This window comes from Sesamum indicum, linkage group LG1 (genome assembly GCF_026168435.1).
Source record: "Sesamum indicum cultivar Baizhima isolate 11 linkage group LG1, ASM2616843v1, whole genome shotgun sequence".
NCBI lineage: Eukaryota > Viridiplantae > Streptophyta > Magnoliopsida > Lamiales > Pedaliaceae > Sesamum > Sesamum indicum.
In genome coordinates, this window is record NC_142657.1 from 10,858,522 (window position 1) to 10,877,360 (window position 18,839).

The 18,839-nt window shown below is 33.9% G+C and overlaps 1 protein-coding gene across 1 annotated transcript; it reads right to left on the bottom strand.

Annotated features, from left to right (window-relative positions):
- Positions 1 to 139: 139 nt before the first annotated feature.
- HAP2 (hapless 2) lies at positions 140 to 9,248 on the bottom strand. The gene is made up of 18 exons (XM_011073907.3): positions 9,003 to 9,248; positions 8,763 to 8,906; positions 8,070 to 8,158; positions 6,928 to 6,967; positions 5,950 to 6,007; positions 5,798 to 5,858; positions 5,313 to 5,391; positions 4,408 to 4,542; positions 4,028 to 4,222; positions 3,568 to 3,648; positions 3,390 to 3,490; positions 2,738 to 2,855; positions 2,463 to 2,495; positions 2,273 to 2,366; positions 2,067 to 2,155; positions 1,380 to 1,489; positions 830 to 930; positions 140 to 731 (listed from the first exon to the last, which is right to left on the bottom strand). The coding sequence occupies exons 1-18, from the start codon at positions 9,171 to 9,173 to the stop codon at positions 343 to 345; spliced, it is 2,088 nt and encodes a 695-aa protein (XP_011072209.1). The 5' UTR covers positions 9,174 to 9,248; the 3' UTR covers positions 140 to 342.
- Positions 9,249 to 18,839: the final 9,591 nt, after the last annotated feature.

An 18,839-nucleotide genomic window follows, 5' to 3' on the forward strand; every position in this document is an offset into this window, starting at 1 on the left:
AGAGAAAAAGAAAAGGAGAAGAATGTCGGAGGAAACAAAACATACATCTTCTCAGAGTAAGTATAGCTGTTACTAGCACAAAAGTGTTTCCAGTATTAGTCTTTTTATGTCCAAGTTCAATCATCGGAACTGGTCTGAGAAGCGAGGGAGGTGTGATTTTGCAAACAAAAATGGAGTAGGATTAACGAAGAGATAGGTGCTTCACACTATAACATTGAATATAGTTCTCCAATATGCTATTCTCTCCATTTTGCACTCACGTTATAATCCAAGATGGGATTCTTGTTTCTTTAAATATTCATCTTGTCCTCACTGCTGGCCCCCTGTGCCTGTTATAGCCTTTTATCCTTTTCTTCTTCTATGATGTCTAGCTCTGTCGTCCTCTCCTCTACACAAGTGAGCTTTCCCTGAGACTGCCAAGTCCTTGGCTCTTCCCTGCTTATGCTTCTCCCTATGAACATGATGAAGATAATAATGATAATCACTTTCCGCTGTTCTGCTGTTGTGCCTGTGCCCACTGACACTATTTCGCTTCCTTTGTGCATCATGCTTGTGATGTCTCTTTTCATGCCTATGACTTTTCTTCATGCGGATGAGTGAAAGGTCAGCATCTCTGGCATGCTTCCATATGTCTCCCCGTTTCTCTTTGGTAGTCCATATGTGATCCTCCCACCAGTCGTATATAGGATCAAAAAGTCCTTTTTGATGTAAAAGCCAAAGTAGCAGAATAGCTTAGCACAGAAAGAAGAGACATCAATTATACTACTACCCTCTAAAATCAAGATACAAATTCATGTGTCAGAAAATTCCAAGTAACTAAGCATGGCACCTGTTGGAAAGATTGCTAAAAATAGACCAAACATCAAAATCCAACTCATGCAGATATATTGTATATGGCAGCTGAAATCAAAAAATCGAGAGCATCTCCTTCTGCTTGACACAAGAATCACAGGAACACTGTCAGATATCAAAACCTGAAATAACAGTGTCAAATTTGCTGATACATGAATCTCTTCTGCAGGAATCCTTTTGTATTCATGTCAGAGAGTTGGTGGCAAAAGTATATTTTACTACTTAAAGAAACTACCTTCCTGAAACCCAAAAACTTAATGCTCTCCCAGTTATGAGAAATATGACAAATAGAAAAAGAGCATGTATCTATATTGGAGATGAGTGATAAAAGTTATGCAACATTATCATGCCCTGATATCATAAGGTCCCACCAAACCATTCAGCGAGAAAATAAATGTACATGCATGCATACATACATATATGTGTGTGTGTAACTCTTTTTTCTGAAGAGCCAGAAAATTCCTAGATAAGGTGAGTTCCAGAATTTCAATGATTGCATATCTCTTCACAGAGGAAAAAAAAAGTACCTGCAACTTTTTCCAGTTATGAAATCCGCCAAGCCAGCCCAAAGCTTGTTCCACATCTCTTCAATGGATTCAAAGAAACCATTTATGGTCTTTGGAGGTTGGAAAGGAATCTGAATAGGCACCAGATTGATGTGTTTCAATTGGTGTGAATAGAACTTTTTATCATATGGAACACAAAAGTCACTCTTTGACATGTATAAACTTTTTACAGAATAAAAGCAAGCAGTCAGCAGCAGTCATTCATCCAAGAAATTATATATATGAAATTCCAAATAAGTTGGCATTCCATAATCTTCCTATGCGAAAAATATTCACTTTTACTAGTGTTGAGTGACTACGAAAAAAATACAACTCTCCTTAAGACAACCAACAGCCTGACAATTACAATACTTTCATAGAAGCAGCTCCTCAACATTTGGTTCCGAACTACTGCTTTAAAAGAATAGCTTATTTCACCGGGTCTGTTATCGACATTAGCCACTTGTACTGCAATATCTGGTATCCAAGTACAGTCCTAGTTAAGTATTCTGCATCTCTCTAAGACCATCTTGTTGTGAAATTAATTTTCTTCCAGAACTCATCTAAGAGTAGAGATGCTTAGTTCATTTACTTAATCATTTTTTTTTTCAAATTTCACTTGATTCCAAGTGACTAATCAGGAGATTTGATACTATACCCTGGACAAACCTGTGATCCATTTTCAAGAACAGTAGCTGTAGTTGTAAATTGACACTCTGCTCTATCAACTTCACTGAAATCAGAGTCTTTCAATATGGCTGCAAACAGGTTAGTCAGAGGATTTTATTCAATATACAATTTCAGTTCCATATAATACTGGAAATAGGGATCAAGAAAGCAAAGGGACTAAACAATTTATCAGAATCAATACATACCTGCACATGCATATCTTGCAGCTTGATCAGTCGTTGGGTAGAGTTTGAATGACCGAGTAATTACTTCTTGTGGCTTCATTATGTAAAATTGTTCCTGCAATATCACAGTAATGATATGTATTCCAGTGGTGTTGCCATGCTCTACAACGGTAAACAGTTTAACCATACAGTTGGAAGTTTTAAACGTTACCTCCATTTGGCTGACACCAGATGAGCAATCAAACTGCAAGAGAGTTATAAGTATGATCTAAGCATAGGGAGATGAAATCCCTTCTTTCACAAATTAATCAAACTTAGAAACTATTTTCGAACCAAGGTATCTCATTGAATTTGAATACAGAAATTATTAGTTTAACATAACATATCGCTACAATTACCATAAAGAATTTATATATTTGACTGAGTCAGTAAGCATACTCTGGATATCTACTACAGATCTTCATATTTTTAAAACACAAAGCTTACAGTAAGGCTGTAGGATGCTTCGACTTCACCAATGTTTTTTGTAGTAACTGTAGCAGTCCCGAATTGTGTCAGAGCTTCAAAAGTTGGCACTGTGATACCTAAAATTTTCCCTGGACTCCTGCAAGAATACGAGTCAGACTTTAGAACTTATTACTGAACATAATGTACAAGGTCAAACAAATTATTTCAGATTTATAAGAAAAGACCTGAATTTTTGTGTGAAAGATGAAATGACATAAAATGTTCCTCCTCCTCTTATAGACTAAAAAGTTTTCCCTTTTCTATCAGAAAGAGAAAAATAACAAAGATCCAAACTTGGTGGATGACTATGAAACCAAGTAATGTGATTACTTTTTTCCTTTTCCAGCCTTAAAACCTCCGTTATTTTTCACGAAATGCAACAGAGAATGATTGAAAGTGATGGAGAATGGTGGAGTTGCAAACAGTGGCTGCAGCAACCTGTGAATGTAAGTGAGTTCATCATCTGACTGATTCACTCATTAGCATAAAAACCATACTTTTTTTGTGTATGTGAGAGAGAGAAAGTGAGAGAAAGACAGAGAGGCAGAGGACAACAGCGTTATGATGCCTTTAATGAGAAAGCAACAAGAAAACACAAAACCAAAGCTTCATTTGGAAAGTTGAGGTTAACCTTTGATACACATATTCTATATCATCAGCTCTCAATTCCACCAAAAGGTTTGTGTTAAGAACTTCTGTGATCCCTATTGAAAATGCATGACTTCCAGCATTCTGCAGATGCACTGAAATGATTAGGCTTCAATAACATTCTCGATACTCCAAAGTTACTTAAATCCCTTAAACATAACTGGATGTTGATTTATCCTTTCAAACCTCCCTTGCACACAATAAAGAGGAACCTGATTCCGACTAATTCGATTCTGGTCCGCCTGAAAATAGAAAACATATCCTGTGAGCTGGATTACAACACTTGCAAGCCTTATCAAAAGCCAAAAAGCACTTAATGATTAGTAATTAAAATGTATATAAGCAAGAGAAGAACAAATTTTAGAAGCGTCTCAAGATCTGAAAATTTTATTGGTTTGGGATTTGGTAACTAAGTCAACTTCAACAGAATTTGAGCAGCTGCAAAGTTGTTTCCTAATATCATAATTAATACTTACAAAAATGATAAGCTTAACCAAATAAAAGAAGGCTAGGAGATATAGCATCAAAAAGCAGAAATTTACAATAAGATATCCAAACACAAATCCACACATTAAGAAGTTAAGAACTGTTTAGAACTAAAGGTTTAGTCGATTCACTAACATCCCAAAAGTTCCACAGTTGATTATGCAAGCAACTCCAAAATGGTGCAGCACAAAAGTCTGGCTGCATGTTAAAAGCCTCATAACCAACACCGACTTTGTTGCATTCAAGACCATCCAGCGTAAACCTGACTCTTTCAAGGAGCATCCACATTGAAAAGTTGCTTCCAAGATATTGTGGTTGACCTGGACTGACCTACAATAAGAAGAGAAACTAAGTACTCCTACATGAAACTTCATAAACAAGTTAAACTATAACCCATTTCTCAATAGCTCTTAGAACCAGCTGATGAGAAATCATAAGGGAATTTTGGTGAAAATGTAGACTTGGCACCTTAAAGTTCAGAGAAGGTATATAACTACCTGCACTAAAAATGATACCTGTCTAGGAATAACAAGGTAGAAATCATCGAACGACGGAATATCAGAGTATCCCACATAATCCCCAACCAGGTTTACCCTCAAAAATTTATCCCTTGATATTGCAGTCCTATTTTCAGGCCCCACTATCACTTCCTGCCAAAAATTCCCAGATTAGAGTGAGATAAAAACTTCCAATATGATAATTCCACAATAACCAAATAAATAAAGCACCATCTTATGTATAACATTTTAATATTTCACTAGGATTACTAAATATAGAGGGGAAGCATATTTATCTTATTTCACTAGTATTATCATGATATTCAGTAAATAAAGAATTCTAAAGGAAGTTGAAACCGGGGAAGTCACCAAGTGCTTGACGTACGTCTGTCACAGTTCCATGGAGATGATACAAAATAGTACGCAAGTATTCTTAGGATTCTTATCTAATTTGTATCTCCAATCACTACCTTTGCTTTAGGTCAAAGAGGCCTAGGAGAAGGCAAGATAAAATGTCAATGGTTAAAAAGCCTTTCTGTCTTCTTCAAGTTTATTTGCATGGAGTAAAATGCACAATCTTAGCTCTTCACTATGAAGAAGTTTGTTTAAGACAATACTTCAAGAGTATAAGGTAGCCTCATAGGTCAAGCACAAAAAAGATACTGGAGATGTTCTGTAGTTGCATGAGTAGCTTTCCATACAAATCAAATCCTTTTTCCACAGTTTTAATTACAAAGATACCCATGTAAAAGGAAATGAATGCTTCATACATATGCATTCTGCATCATAACTACAAAAGAAATGTTCAAATAGTATTCGACATATAAAACAGCAAACAAAAAGAATAACAGCAAAGTGTACCAAGGAGACAGACAATTGTGTACGGCATAGACCTTGATAGTTGTATTTACAAAGTGGCTTACCGATGTTTTTGATCTTGTCTTAATCTCAATTCTGATACTAAATCCAATGGACCGCTTTCCAATACCGAAGACATGAAACCTAGCAACATTATATTAGATAAGTTAAAGGAAAGAAAAAAACAGATAAAACAAATGGCATTAACCAGTAATGACATTATCAAGAATCAAATGGAAAATGGATAAATCATAATGATTAATGACATGGTTCGAACTCTAAAATCTGGTCATGAAAGTGCTTTCTCTTGACAAGCTAAGACAATACAAACGGATTTTTAAAGCAAACCCTCCGTGACTTATAGCTCAACAACTAGCAAAGATGTTAGTTTATTCTTAGTACTAAAACACATATAATAAGAGCATTTATGCACGGCAGACGAGTAAAAACCCAAGTTAACATAGTTTGACACAGCATGTCTTGGTTATTGAACTTCGAATCAGACATAAACTTGGCAAAAGCGGATTACAGAAAGGAAAGGATACCTTACCAATCATCTGTAAAACGAAGACAGTGTGCTGTATTTGCCTTCCCTTTCATCAACTTGTCAACTAAAGAACCAAAATTGTAAGTCATACTGTATTTCACAACCATTATGGTGCATTGCATACAGATGAGTTCATAATGGTTCAGTAAACTTACAAAAGTTTCCACAAGATGATGGGACCCTGCGCTGGTCTCCGCAAGGACAGCAAGTAGGCTATGCAGAGAATAGAAAACAAGTATCTCATGAAAGGTATTAAATGGATCCAAACCTTAAGTGAGTATCCAGTTATCATGTTGAAATAACCCGAAGTTTATGTAACTAAATTTTTCGATCAGCAAAAGAGTACTCAGTACTGCAGTTTGGAAAGCAAACCATTGATACATGTTTCAATGTGGAGAAATAATCAGCATGAACCTTTCATATACTTAATATTTCAGACATTAAAATTCTTCCCAGCAGTGTCCTTGAGGAAGTTAAGGGTCCTGGAGCCAAGACTTCTACTTTGAGGTTTTATTTTATATTATATAAATATGCTTTACTTTGTTAATCAAAAGGTATCTTGTGCCAGAACTTCAGCTCAGTAAGCTGGAAATATAATATTTTTGTAATGCAGCTTACTTCTCAAGACAGTAATCTTGGGGATATAATGGTTCAATAAATTCAGAGTAGCAAACCATGTGGTTACTCTTACAATATAAACTGGCAGAGATAGACTAACTTCATCCAGTAAGATTCTTGTTGGTATAAATTGTTTGTTCAGGGTCTACCGGTTCACATAAAGTAGATGAGAATGCTCGATATTTTGAAGGAAATGAGAAACTACAAGGAGAAAAGTGTGGCTTTTTACTCTGAAGATAAAGAATTACTTGAAGATACTACTTGATAACGACGGATGTTGTCTGTAGCATCGATTTGCTTCCAAATTTAAATGATTCTTCTATTGTCAACAATTTGATGATGAAATTTCTCTTTTTCAATTCTCAATTTCAGGAAACTTAACACAAATCATACAACTAATTTATTTGTTGACTGTACCAAAAGAAACAATATGCACATTTGCTGAACGTTACGATTGAAAATGAGAGATAAGTTGATTATTGGTATGAATTGAGGCTGAATGTTTCAACTGTTACCTGAGTATGCTCAATGATGTGACCATTCTCATCTCGCAACCTGCAAAACAAATTAAGTCAGAAGTAGACAACCAGAAAAGTGAAACAGTTGTACCTGAATTTTCAGGAGCAATAAGAACGCAGAACATATAATATAGTTATGGAGAAGAGGTAAAACACACAAAAGTGGAAAGCTTAACAAATTAGTTAAAGAGCAGATGTTCAAACTATTTTTCCTGATATACTTAGTGACTGAGTAAGTCTATCAGGAAGAATAGTTTGAAGTCTCAGTGAATCAGGAAAATGAAAAGGCTGAGTGTCGTACAATTCCTGTGAAGACCAGAAAAGAATTGCTGAAACAGCACTTCTAAGGAGAGAGGAAAAAGGTCAGAGAGAACAGGGCACATTTGGTTTTGTGCAACATGCTAGACCAAGCTTTGTTGAGTTCCCTTGATTAATATATTTAGATGTGCCTTAATAATTTATATATTGCTCTAATTATTATTATAGCAGTCAGAATATCTACAAGTAATTTGATCATTGTTTCATAAAATCATTTATGTTCAACTTAAAACGTCGATAACCTGGCAGCTACTTTATGTATAACTAATCAAATTTTGATTTCATCAAAGATTCTGGTCAGGTTATAGATATGAAACGGAAATGTGATGGGAAAAACTCAATGTTGGTCAAAGACAAGTGTCATCGAACACACAAGATAACTTGGAAACAACATAATTCAGTATTGGTAGAATATTGAAGTTATAGATTGCGACTTATGTAAATACTAGTTACAATTGAAAGATACTTAGAACTATTTAAAAGTTAATGATAATGAGAAATTAAAATCAAAATAATCTTAGAACCTATTTATGAGAAATTACAAAAACTATCCCTAAAGTTAGGATTCATTATTTGAACATTCTAACACAAATAAATACTGAGTAGGCAAATTGAAATTTCAGAAGTACTTTGTTGTCATTAATGGTTGTTAACAACTATGGTATAAAGAGGTATTTCTAGCATGTCTGTAATATCAGGGAATTTAAATATCATTTTTCAAATAGTAGAAATATTCATATAATTAGACCTAACTTCAAGAGGTGTTAAGGACATTTACTGTGAACGAAATGATAAAAAGGCACATCAGAAAGTGTACTTGCCTCTCACAAATTTCAACAACATCTGCTCCAGCTTCAGGCTCACATTTTCGTGTTTTAACATAAAATTCCTGGGGTTTATAAGCGACATCCTGCAAGAGAAATTTATGTAATCAATTCTCTGTTAAAGGAAACCATATGCCAAAGAAGTTTTCAAACAAATAAGAGTGTAAGCAACGGTTTGTCATGCACTTCCATCAGTTTCAATCAAGTATTTCTCGCAGAAACCATCCAACACGAACCCTCAAATTTGGAGCATCCTGAAATGAGATTTAAGGGACCTTTTGTTTGTTTGTTGGTGTCTGTATGTTTCAGATGTTTAAGCATATAATCAGACCGACATTTGATTGAATTACATTTTCCTCGACCTCAGGTATTTCAAACATTTGGTTTTAACAAAAATATATACAGTTTAAACCAAAAAGTTTACCTTATTAGTTACCTGGAACATGTACCACTTCATAAATAATACAATAAGACAGCATAGCAAACAAAATATTAGCATGCCAAACATCTTTCAATATTTAAATGCAGGCAGAAAAATGTATTTAGAGGAAAAATCAACATATCCAGCCTAAACTGAAGTTATCACAGGGGCGCCCACCCACTTGCCTCCAAAAAATAAACAAGAAAAACAGACAAAGAAATGCATAAACGAACCAATTGATGGGTGAACTAAAGGATAATGCTACATACTCGTATGTATGTCAATTCGTACAATGCATAAGCCGCAGATTTATTAATAGTTATCACCGGAGGGACTCGTAGAGTACGCATGTGGCTGGTAGAATTCTCCTCCGCTTCTACTACCTCCGCCACCATCGACGCCTCCCTCCCACTCTACAACACACCGGAGAAAAGTAGATCCAACCCAACATCCCATGTAAAGCAACGAAAACCAAAAGAAACAGAAGAAAAACACACAGACACACGTACTGATTCACTGGGGACAGCCAACTCAAGAACAATCTTCGAAGTGCAGTTGAGCCCATCCGATTCTGAGACCTTTTCGCATTTTTTGACTTTCGACTTGGAGAGGATTTGGATTGCGGCAACGTTCAGGGAGAGGGAAAGGAACGTAATAGCAAGCACAATTAGGGTTTTCATGACGAATTGAGTGAATGAGTTATGGAAGTCGGTAGGTTTTTGATTTGGGACAAAGAAGAAGTATGGATGAGAACAGAAACGGTTTTTGGCGGGCGACGCGAGTAACTGCATTCTCATCAACGGTCGAGTGGACCCACTATTTTACAAATGAGTCCCTAGAGTTTCAATTAATTGTAAAATTAACCACTTTTGTTCCTAGATTGGACTTTTTACATTATTGGGCTAGGCCCAACATATTTGTGGTACTATATCAATTTGATACTCCATCTTCTGACCTCATCAATTTTAATTTTTAATTTTTTTAAAATGATCAAAATCAGTCAGTTATTATTGATTGGATTCGAAATTATGAATTTCAAATTCTTCATAATAAATTATTTGAATACGTTTGGACGATTCTAAATATAACGGATTTTAAATCATTTTCGTTCTAATTTTGATTAAATTTTGATGAATATGGACAGACTTCAAACTCTTTTCAAATAGAGTTTTTCGAAATTATTTTTTTAAATTCATCAATCCAAATACAACTTCAGGACTATATTTTTGTGTCTTTTACGATGGATTTAAAATCTATTTACTACAGAGTCATTTAAAATTCTTACTTCAATCGTCCCATCACATCAAAATCTTTTTCATCCAAATGCTGCTAAACTATCAGGCGGATAATCAACAATATCTTTACAGTGACGACACAAGTACAATGATAACTATTTTTTTTATTAATAGATTGTTGCTTTACACATGTCATTAATAATTAAAAATTATTAACATTGATAATTTTTCGCGCGAGATTTAATTTTAAATTTTGACCACGATTGATCAATATTTAGTATAATCATAATTTTAGCTATAACTAACATGCGCCACGATTTTTAACTAAGGCTAATTCTTTACCTTACTTGTCGAAACAAAGGCTAATATCGTGCAGCCGTAATTAATTCTGTATGTGCCGTAATTTTTTCTTGTGATCATAATAATCAATTACGACGAAAAATTATATTTTTTCTAATTTATATTGATTCATATATTGTGGGTTTAGATGGTCAGTTTATAATATTTAAATGAGCAGATTAATTTTTTAATTGAAATTTGATTTTAAATTTTATTTAAAAAAGAAAGAAAGAAAGAAAGGTGTATTTGAGAGTTGGGGGAGCAGCCTAAATTTGATGGGGACAAAGATAAAAAGGGCGGGAGCAGAGGGAGAAGGGAAGCACGTGATGCGACTTTCTAAACTCGCAATAAAGTAGTTGTAGCACTGCACTTTTCTGTACTTTGACATCTTACCTTTAGCTGTTGAGTCTTTTCAATGCAGACGCAGACGCAGACGCAGAGCTATCAGATGCAAAAACGTCACTGCCGATGGGTTGTTGGTTGCCTTACACTTCTTTCGACATCTAAACGTGGTTTAGGGTCCCCACCCCCTTTTGCAGAAAATCCTTACATGAGTTGACAGAGTTAAGTTACCTGTAAATTACGGTGTTTTTTTTTAAAAAAATTTATTATAATTATAAATATTTTTTTATTATTTAAAAAATTATATATATTATAAAAATTAAAATCGTTTAACAAATACGTCTTTAAAAATAAATTTTTATAGGGAGTATTTGTTAGACAATCATTAATCCTATAAGGTATTTTGTAATTATGACAAATTTCAGAAAAATCCCTTATAATTTATCAAAAGTTTATCAAATTTTTACTTGTCTGTTTATGTTTTTATTTTCAGTTTTAAAAATAGTAATTAAAATGAATATATTTGTTTATGGAGAAATTATTTAAAAACTATAAAAAAAGAATTACAGAATTAAGGTGAATTTCAATTTGTTATAAAGATGGGCAATACCGTGTTCCCAAAACACGATGCCAGACAATTTTTTTTAAAAAAAATTAAATTTTATGTCACCGCGATCGTAGATCGCGATGACACTTTTGTAAATTTAAAAAAAAAAACTGTTGTGTTGCCCTTAAAATCGTCGCCACCTTCTTTTTAAAGTTTCGTCAGGGTGAGTTGTCGGCCTCCACATATATTGTTCGACTCCCCTTGATGAGATGAACAATTTTTCTCAAAAAATTTTAAATTTTATCAATTGTAGACAATTGGCTTTTAACACGACTACAGCACCTTCCCGCTGTCGATTTGCAGCCACCGAAGCGACCCACAATCACGGACCAACTGGACTCGCCTCGACCCAAGAGTTCTAACGAGACCAACCTAGCTCAATTTTATCAAGTATTTATTGAGATCTGAAAATTTGAAGATTTTTCCGTCGAAAACGTTCGTGCTGAAGCTATTTGCCATTGTTTCTCCGTTGTCACGACGAATCACGGCCTAAGACCATCACTGTTCGTATCCTCTCGTCCAGACGATTCCAATGAGACCAACTTTGCTCAATTTGATCAAGTATTTGTTGAGATATGAAAATTTGAAGCTTTTCCGTCGTGAACGTTCTCGCTGAAGCTGTTTGCCATCGTCAGGACGAATCACGGCCTGAGACCACTGCCGTTTGAATCCTATCGTCCAGACGATTCCAACGAGACTAAGTTTGCTCATTTTCGTTAACGTTTCATTGAGATCCGAATTTTTGAATTTTTCCTGCTTTGACCACAATTTTTATTTAATCCTGCTACGAAATAGCGGTCCTTAGCTTTTTTCTTTAATTACAAAAGTGTCGCCGCGATCATAAATTGCGGTGGCATTAAATTTATTTTTTTTTCAAAAATTCTCCTTTTTCTATTTATTTCTTATTGAAAATATATTGATTTGATACTAAAATTTAATATAAAATACAATCTCATTAATTACTACAAATATATTCTCATTTCACACAAAGATCTAATAAAAATTAAAAATACATATTGATGTGCATAAAAATAGGCTGGCTCAAAAAAGCCCAAGCAGCCCCAGAAGAAGAAAAAAATGTAAGGCCCATAGTGCCCCCTTGGGGGGTCCAGTTCGATAGAAGGCCTAGGGGAACAGACAGATATCCCCCAAAAAATAGAAGTCCAACCGACCAAAATTCAAGAGGGCCCTGACATAAAGGCCTCACAAGCCAAACTCAAAGGTCCTCCACATTGTGCCCATGGGGACCCAGGTTACGGCCATGCAAGACCTCTAGAGGTCCCCCTCACAAAATCGGATAAGGACCAACAACCCCCTCAAAGACACAAGGCGCACCTAAAGAGAAGTACTATAAACCTAACAAACTTTGACTCCAACTAGAAGAGGTCTCCTCACCCACCTCCCTAAAGTTTCGAGAAGACAACATCTTATCCCCTAGTAGATACAGAACAGACTCTAATAGTCCCTCAAATCTAGGGAGATCCTCCAGTACCCCTCAAATCCGAGGGGGATCGGCCAAAGACTGGGGACTGTGCACCAATCTTAGGGGGATTCAGCATTATCCAACAACTTTGGGGTTATGCCCCCTAAATTCGTGACTTTCTCCAATAACTTTATGGTTGTCTATAAATAGAGAGTTCCCCCAGCGAGAGAAGGACATGTTCACACATTCATACAATCAAAAGGACACGATCAGAGGGATATATATTTACACCTTCATATATATTTGACATGTTCTGTTTTTAACTTCCCATACTACAATTTTCACATTTTTGCTACCATATTAGCTTAAAGGGGCATTGTAATTTCGTACTTAAAGTTTTGATTTCATATCAATCGTTCTATTATATGCAAAAAATCAAGCAATAACACCCATTCCTTCACTCATTTAACTGTTTTTACCTTTTAGCATTTATTTTACTACTTTCCACTCCAAGTGGACTGAGCATCGCACTTTTTGCTCGTATCATTTATTCTATAAGTGCATTTTTTGTACGCGCGCATCACATATTTTCTACTGAAAATTAAAAATAAAAACATAAACAAATCTATGTGTCATGCAAACTTAATGTGTGCGCAAAATTATTTAAATATGATATTAAAAACACTTTCAAAAAATAAGCTTTAGTAACAAATTAAGTAAAACATATAGAAGAAAGAGAGACGGAGTAATTTATAAACAAAATTGAGATAAATATGTGAGTTTGAAATAAAGAGGGGATTTAAAGAAATTATTAGAGGTTGTTTTGTCATATCGAAAGAGTGAGTTTAGTGCTTTTAAAAAATTTGGGTGTCTGTCTAAGTTTATAAGCTCCTCTAAATATCTTATAAGATATTTAAAAGTTTGTAAACTCTAAATATTTGTTTATTTGTTTTTTTTGTAAAAACTTATAAAATCTCAAAATAAGATGCTTTGAATCTTATAAACTCTTTATAAGAAAGTTAACTTTTCTAACTTTTTCGTAACATTTTATAAGCTACATAAAACTAAGGCAAAATTGCATATTATTCCTTTGTGTTTTCAGAAGTCAGCTAAAAACTCCCCTGTGTTTTAAAAATAGGGAAAAAAACTCCTTTTTTATTTAGGTAATTATAATTTTTATTAAATAAATAGTACAATCGTATAGTACAACAGTGCTCAATGAGTGGCGTCTCCCTCGACAGGCCAAGGGATACGCCAAAGTCTATATAACGCACAAGAACTAACAGAGCGAGCTAAAGAAGCACTAAGAATCCTCTGTCTAACCTCTTCCACAATGAGTCCAGCAAGTACGGTCCGTTCTCGCTCAGACTGCTCAAAACGTCTCAAGTTCCGTTCCTTCCAAATATGATAAACACATGAAGCAAGTAGCGCAGGATAAGCCAGCTAAATAACGTGTTGCCTTCTCCATTTTCTTGTAGCCCAATCTATGTCCATTGGCCAGTCTATCCCCTGTTTTCTTAAGGCTAAAATGCATAAAATCCTCCTGTGTTTTAAAAAGTCAGCTAGAACCCTCCTCTGTTTTAAAAATAGGCAAAAAAAACCCCTCTCTATTTTGTTAAATGTAGCTTAATTGCCCATTTCCATTAAATCTAACTAACAGCGTTATTTTTTCAAAAAATGATTGTTATTCCCTTACTTAATATATATTATTTCTTATTTTAATAACCGTTGGATCTGTATTTATTATACTAATCCATCATATCTAATCAATTAATCTTGACGATTGGATCTTAAATTTATAAAACAAATCAAAGGTTAATATTTTATTAATTAAAAATATATATTATAAAATTATTTGAAAAAAAAAACCAAAATTAATCCCCACCACCCCCAACCTATCCCCCCATCCAGCTGGCTAAACCCCCCCACCCCACCCCATTGTTCCTCCCTCGCCCCCGCCACTCCCACCTCCTCTCTACTCCCCAGATCGCGTCACCCAGAATAAGAAAGAGGGCTACGACAACACGACGCCCAGACCCCCATGGTCTGGGCGTCGCGGGGGTCTGGGCGACGATGATTGTGCGGGGGCAGCGACCATCGTTGTAGGCTCGACTTTTTTTTATTTTTTAGTTAATTAAAAATAATTTTATATTTAACAATTATAATTTTTAAATTTCAATTTTACTAATAATAAAAATTATTTAAATTTAATTTAATTTAATTTAATATTAGAATTTAAATTATATAATTTCAAAAATCTATATAATTTTTTTTTCATATTTTTAAATATTTAAAAAAATTACTTTTGAATAGATGAAAATGCCAAAAATTCACTCAAAATAAATAAAAAAAGTATACATATGAAATATATAAATACCATGAGGGTATTTTAGTAAAAAAATATTCCAAAATAAGGTAAAAAATAATTAAAAATTATCTCCAAATGCACAAGGAGTGCGTGTAATGCACCTTCCGTTAATTACTATCGGAAGAGGTGTTTTTTGGTGAATTTTACGAAATACAGAGGGATTTTTAGCTTATTTAAAAAACACAGGAGGGTAAAATGCAGTTCTCCAATCTTTGCTCTTGAAGATCCACTCTTGCTTGAGAATCTCTATCTCTTTCTTCAAAGCCTCATTCGAAGCTAGTCAATCTTACAGTATATTACCCACAAGTTCATCTTTTGATGAACAAGATGCACTGTAGAAGCAATAGCAAGTCACTTTGGAACGACCCGGCGAGCCATATTTTAGCCTTTTCTTAAATATAGCACACTTGTCTCTCACCGTTAATTGAAGCTAGCGACGTTAATTTTTTTGTCAAAAGACCGTTATGCTCTTAACAATTATATATTATTTTTTTATTTTTATGACTATTGGATTTTTTTAATTGCACAACAATCGTAGGATTTAACCAATACGTCTCAACCTTTAGATCTAAATTATTAAGGGTTAAGATTTAACTAATTTTAATATATATTATATCTATATTTATAAAATATAAACTATTATTTATTAAAAGATAAAAATATTAAAATTAACCCCACCCCCTCTCCACCCCTTTGCTACCAGGTCCACCTCCCCCGTCGCCCACCCCACCCACCGCCTCCAAGCCCCTCTCCCTCCTCCACCAAGCCCCACTCCCCCCTCTACCCACCCCAACCCCCCACCTTGCACCGCCCAACATAGAGGAGGCGACGCCACCTGGGCGATCGCATCGCAGCGGTCGCCTAAGTTACCTATAGGAGATCGCGATACGACGACCGCCCGGGTCACCCATTGCGGTTCACCATTTTTTTTTTTATTTTTCATAACTTTAAAAATATTTGAGAAAAAGAAAAATTGGTTTAAATTTAAATTAATTATTAATTTTAACTTTTATATAGTATTTAAATTAAAATATACTATTTTTTGTATTTTGATTTTAATTTAATTTTTATTTAAATTATAAATTTGTAAAAAATTATATTGTTTTGGTATTTTAATATTTAAATAAAATTATTTACTTTTTTGGAAATGCAAAAAGAATCAATTAAAAACAAATTTAGAATCAGTATATTTGATTAAGGTAATTATTTTTATATTTTTAAATAAATTTATTTAAAAAAATTATTTTTTGATAAATGAAAATGCCAAAAAATCACTCAAAATAAATAAAAAAGTATACATATAAAATATATAAATACTATGAGGGTATTTTAGTAAAAAATATTAAAAAATAAGGTAAAAAACAATTAAAAACCATCTAAAAACGCACAAGGAGCCTATGTAATGCACCTTCCATTAATTACTACAGAAATGGGTGTTTTTTGGTGAATTTTACAAAATAGAGGGGGATTTTTGGCTTATTTTGAACAGAAAAGGGTAAAAAACAGTTCTCTGGTCTTTGCTCTTGAAGATCCACTCTTGCTTGAGAACCTCTATCTCTTTCTTCAAAACCTCATTCGAAGCCAGTCAGTCTTACAGTATATTACTTGCAAATTCATCTTCTGATGAACAAGATGCACTGCAGAAGCAATAGCAAGTCACTTTGGAACGACCTGACGAGCCCTATTTTAGCCTTTTCTTAAATATAGTACACTTGTCCCCACCATTAATTGAAGCTAACGGTGTTAAATTTTTTTTTTATCAAAAGTCAACTATGCTCTTAACAATTATATATTATTTTTTATTTTTATGACTGTTGGATTTTTTTAATTGCACAACGATCGTAGGATTTAAGCATTACATCTCAACTGTTAAATCTAAATTATTAAGGTTAAGATTTAACTAATTTTAATGTATATTATATCTATATTTATAATATATAAAATATAAACTATTATTTAAAAAAATAAAAAATTAAAATTAACCCCATCCCCTCAACCAAGCCCCATTCCCCCCTCCACCCACCCAATTCCCCCCCTTGCACCGCCTAACGTAGAGGAGGCGACGCCTCCTGGGCGATCGCATCACGACGGTCGCCTAGGTTACCTATGGAAGATCGCGATAAAACGGCGCCCAGGTCACCTATGGCAGTCGGTCAATTTGTTTTTTATTTTTTTATAACTTTAAAAATATATTTGAGAAAAAGAAAAATTGGTTTAAATTTAAATTAATTATTAATTTAAATTTTTTCTATTGATGGTTATGACCCACAAGAGAGTGACCCATGAAGAGATACTAGGCCTAAATATAGGCCCATCGATAGGGAGGCTCGCTGGGCTCTTGCCAAGGAGGAGCCCCCAGCACCGAAGTCCATCCAAGGATAAAAGATTACCTCATCAAGCTCGGCTCATAGGGGAGGCCCACCTAGCTCAGCCCAAAAGGGTTCCCCTATCCCAAAGTCTAGCCCAAAAGAGAAGCTTGTTTTACCGAATATAGCCCAAGGAAGATGTCCAATCCGAAGGCCCTCCAAGCCAAATCAGAGGAAGAGAAGTGCCCCTAAGAAGTTGAACTCTGCAGCTTGAAGGGACTCCTCATTGGATACGAGTCTGCACGAGGAAGGGCTCCCCCTTCGTTCAGAAACTTGTTGCTAAAGAAACGGATGAGGAGCCTTATTCCCAAATCCTGCCTTTTCCACCGGATGTTCGGTTCCCCTTCACCAAATACACCTCATCGGATTCTTGTTGTAAAAGAACTCTTCTTCTATAAATACAGGGAGTAATATGCAATTTGACCTAAAATTAATACGTTATAAGACAAAAGTATCTGCATTTCTACACTCTCTCTCTCTCTCACACATACACACACCCACACCCACTCTCCTCTCTCTCTCTCTCTCTCTCTCCAACGCACACACACTCACACACTCTAGAATTTAAAAAACTCTTTTTGCTATTTATTTTTTAACATTTCGAGAAAGAGAAAATACTTTATTATTTAATAATAAATTATTATAGTTAAATAAAAATCAGATTGGCATTGATAATTTATTTATTGAAAAATATAAATACAATGCATTATAAATTATACGATTGGAAATAATCATTGCATTAATAAAAAAAAATATCAATTACATATCTATATTAATATTAGACTAGTATGAATATAGATATATATTATTTTTATTCAAAATTTAGGTAATAATTTTGTTTTCTTATTATTGTAAAAAAATTATCTATTAAATATTAATTTAGAATTAAACTGAAGTGTACTATTTATAAAAGTATTTTAAATTTTTTAAAAATAATTTATGTCAAGAAATAAGAACTTGTTGATCCTAATTGGTATTATGTCCATTTTAGGCATTTTATCAATTAAAGACCTTATTATGCCAAATACCTTAACATGAAAACCTCTTATAAGCTTTAACATCTTATTTATCCAAACAATTTAGAAACTTATAAGATGTTTTATAAAAATTTAGCCAAACACCCTCTAAATCGTGTAAAAAAATATAAATTAATTATTAAATCGGTAATGTAGATTTATATTGTATTAATATATACAATAATTTATATAATTTAATATTTTCACATGTCGTATGTAATTTTTGGTCGAACTATTTCAGTCTCATATAAAAAAATTAGTCTTGTAAAATCGAGAACACTATCATATATAAGGCAATTGGTAGGCCCCCAACAATAATATTTATATCGGGTAAAATGCCTTTTTAGTCTCATAAAATAAAATTTAGAATTTATTTTGATATCATAACTATGACGAGTGTTGCTGTTAATCCCATCAAACTCATAATCACATATTTTAGTCCCAAAAAGTCATATGAGTTATAAATTCGAGACTAAAAAGGCGTTGTTTGGAGCTAAAATGACATTCTAATTTTAGGATTCAAAAGCTGTGATTTTGAGTTTTATGAGATTAAAAGCATCACCTACCATAGTTGTTGTACAAAAATAAAATATTATGCTCTTATTTTATGGGGCTAAAAAAAATATTTTACCCTACTTATGTCAATAGAA

Coding starts and splice junctions, on each gene's coding strand:
- HAP2 (XM_011073907.3), bottom strand. CDS start 9,173: ATGAAAACCCTAATTGTGCTTGCTATTACGTTCCTTTCCCTCTCCCTG. Junction 4,223..4,407: donor ACCTTGTTATTCCTAGACAG/GTATCATTTTTA, acceptor TTCTTATTGTAG/GTCAGTCCAGGTCAACCACA. Junction 931..1,379: donor ATAACTGGAAAAAGTTGCAG/GTACTTTTTTTT, acceptor TGTGTCAAGCAG/AAGGAGATGCTCTCGATTTT.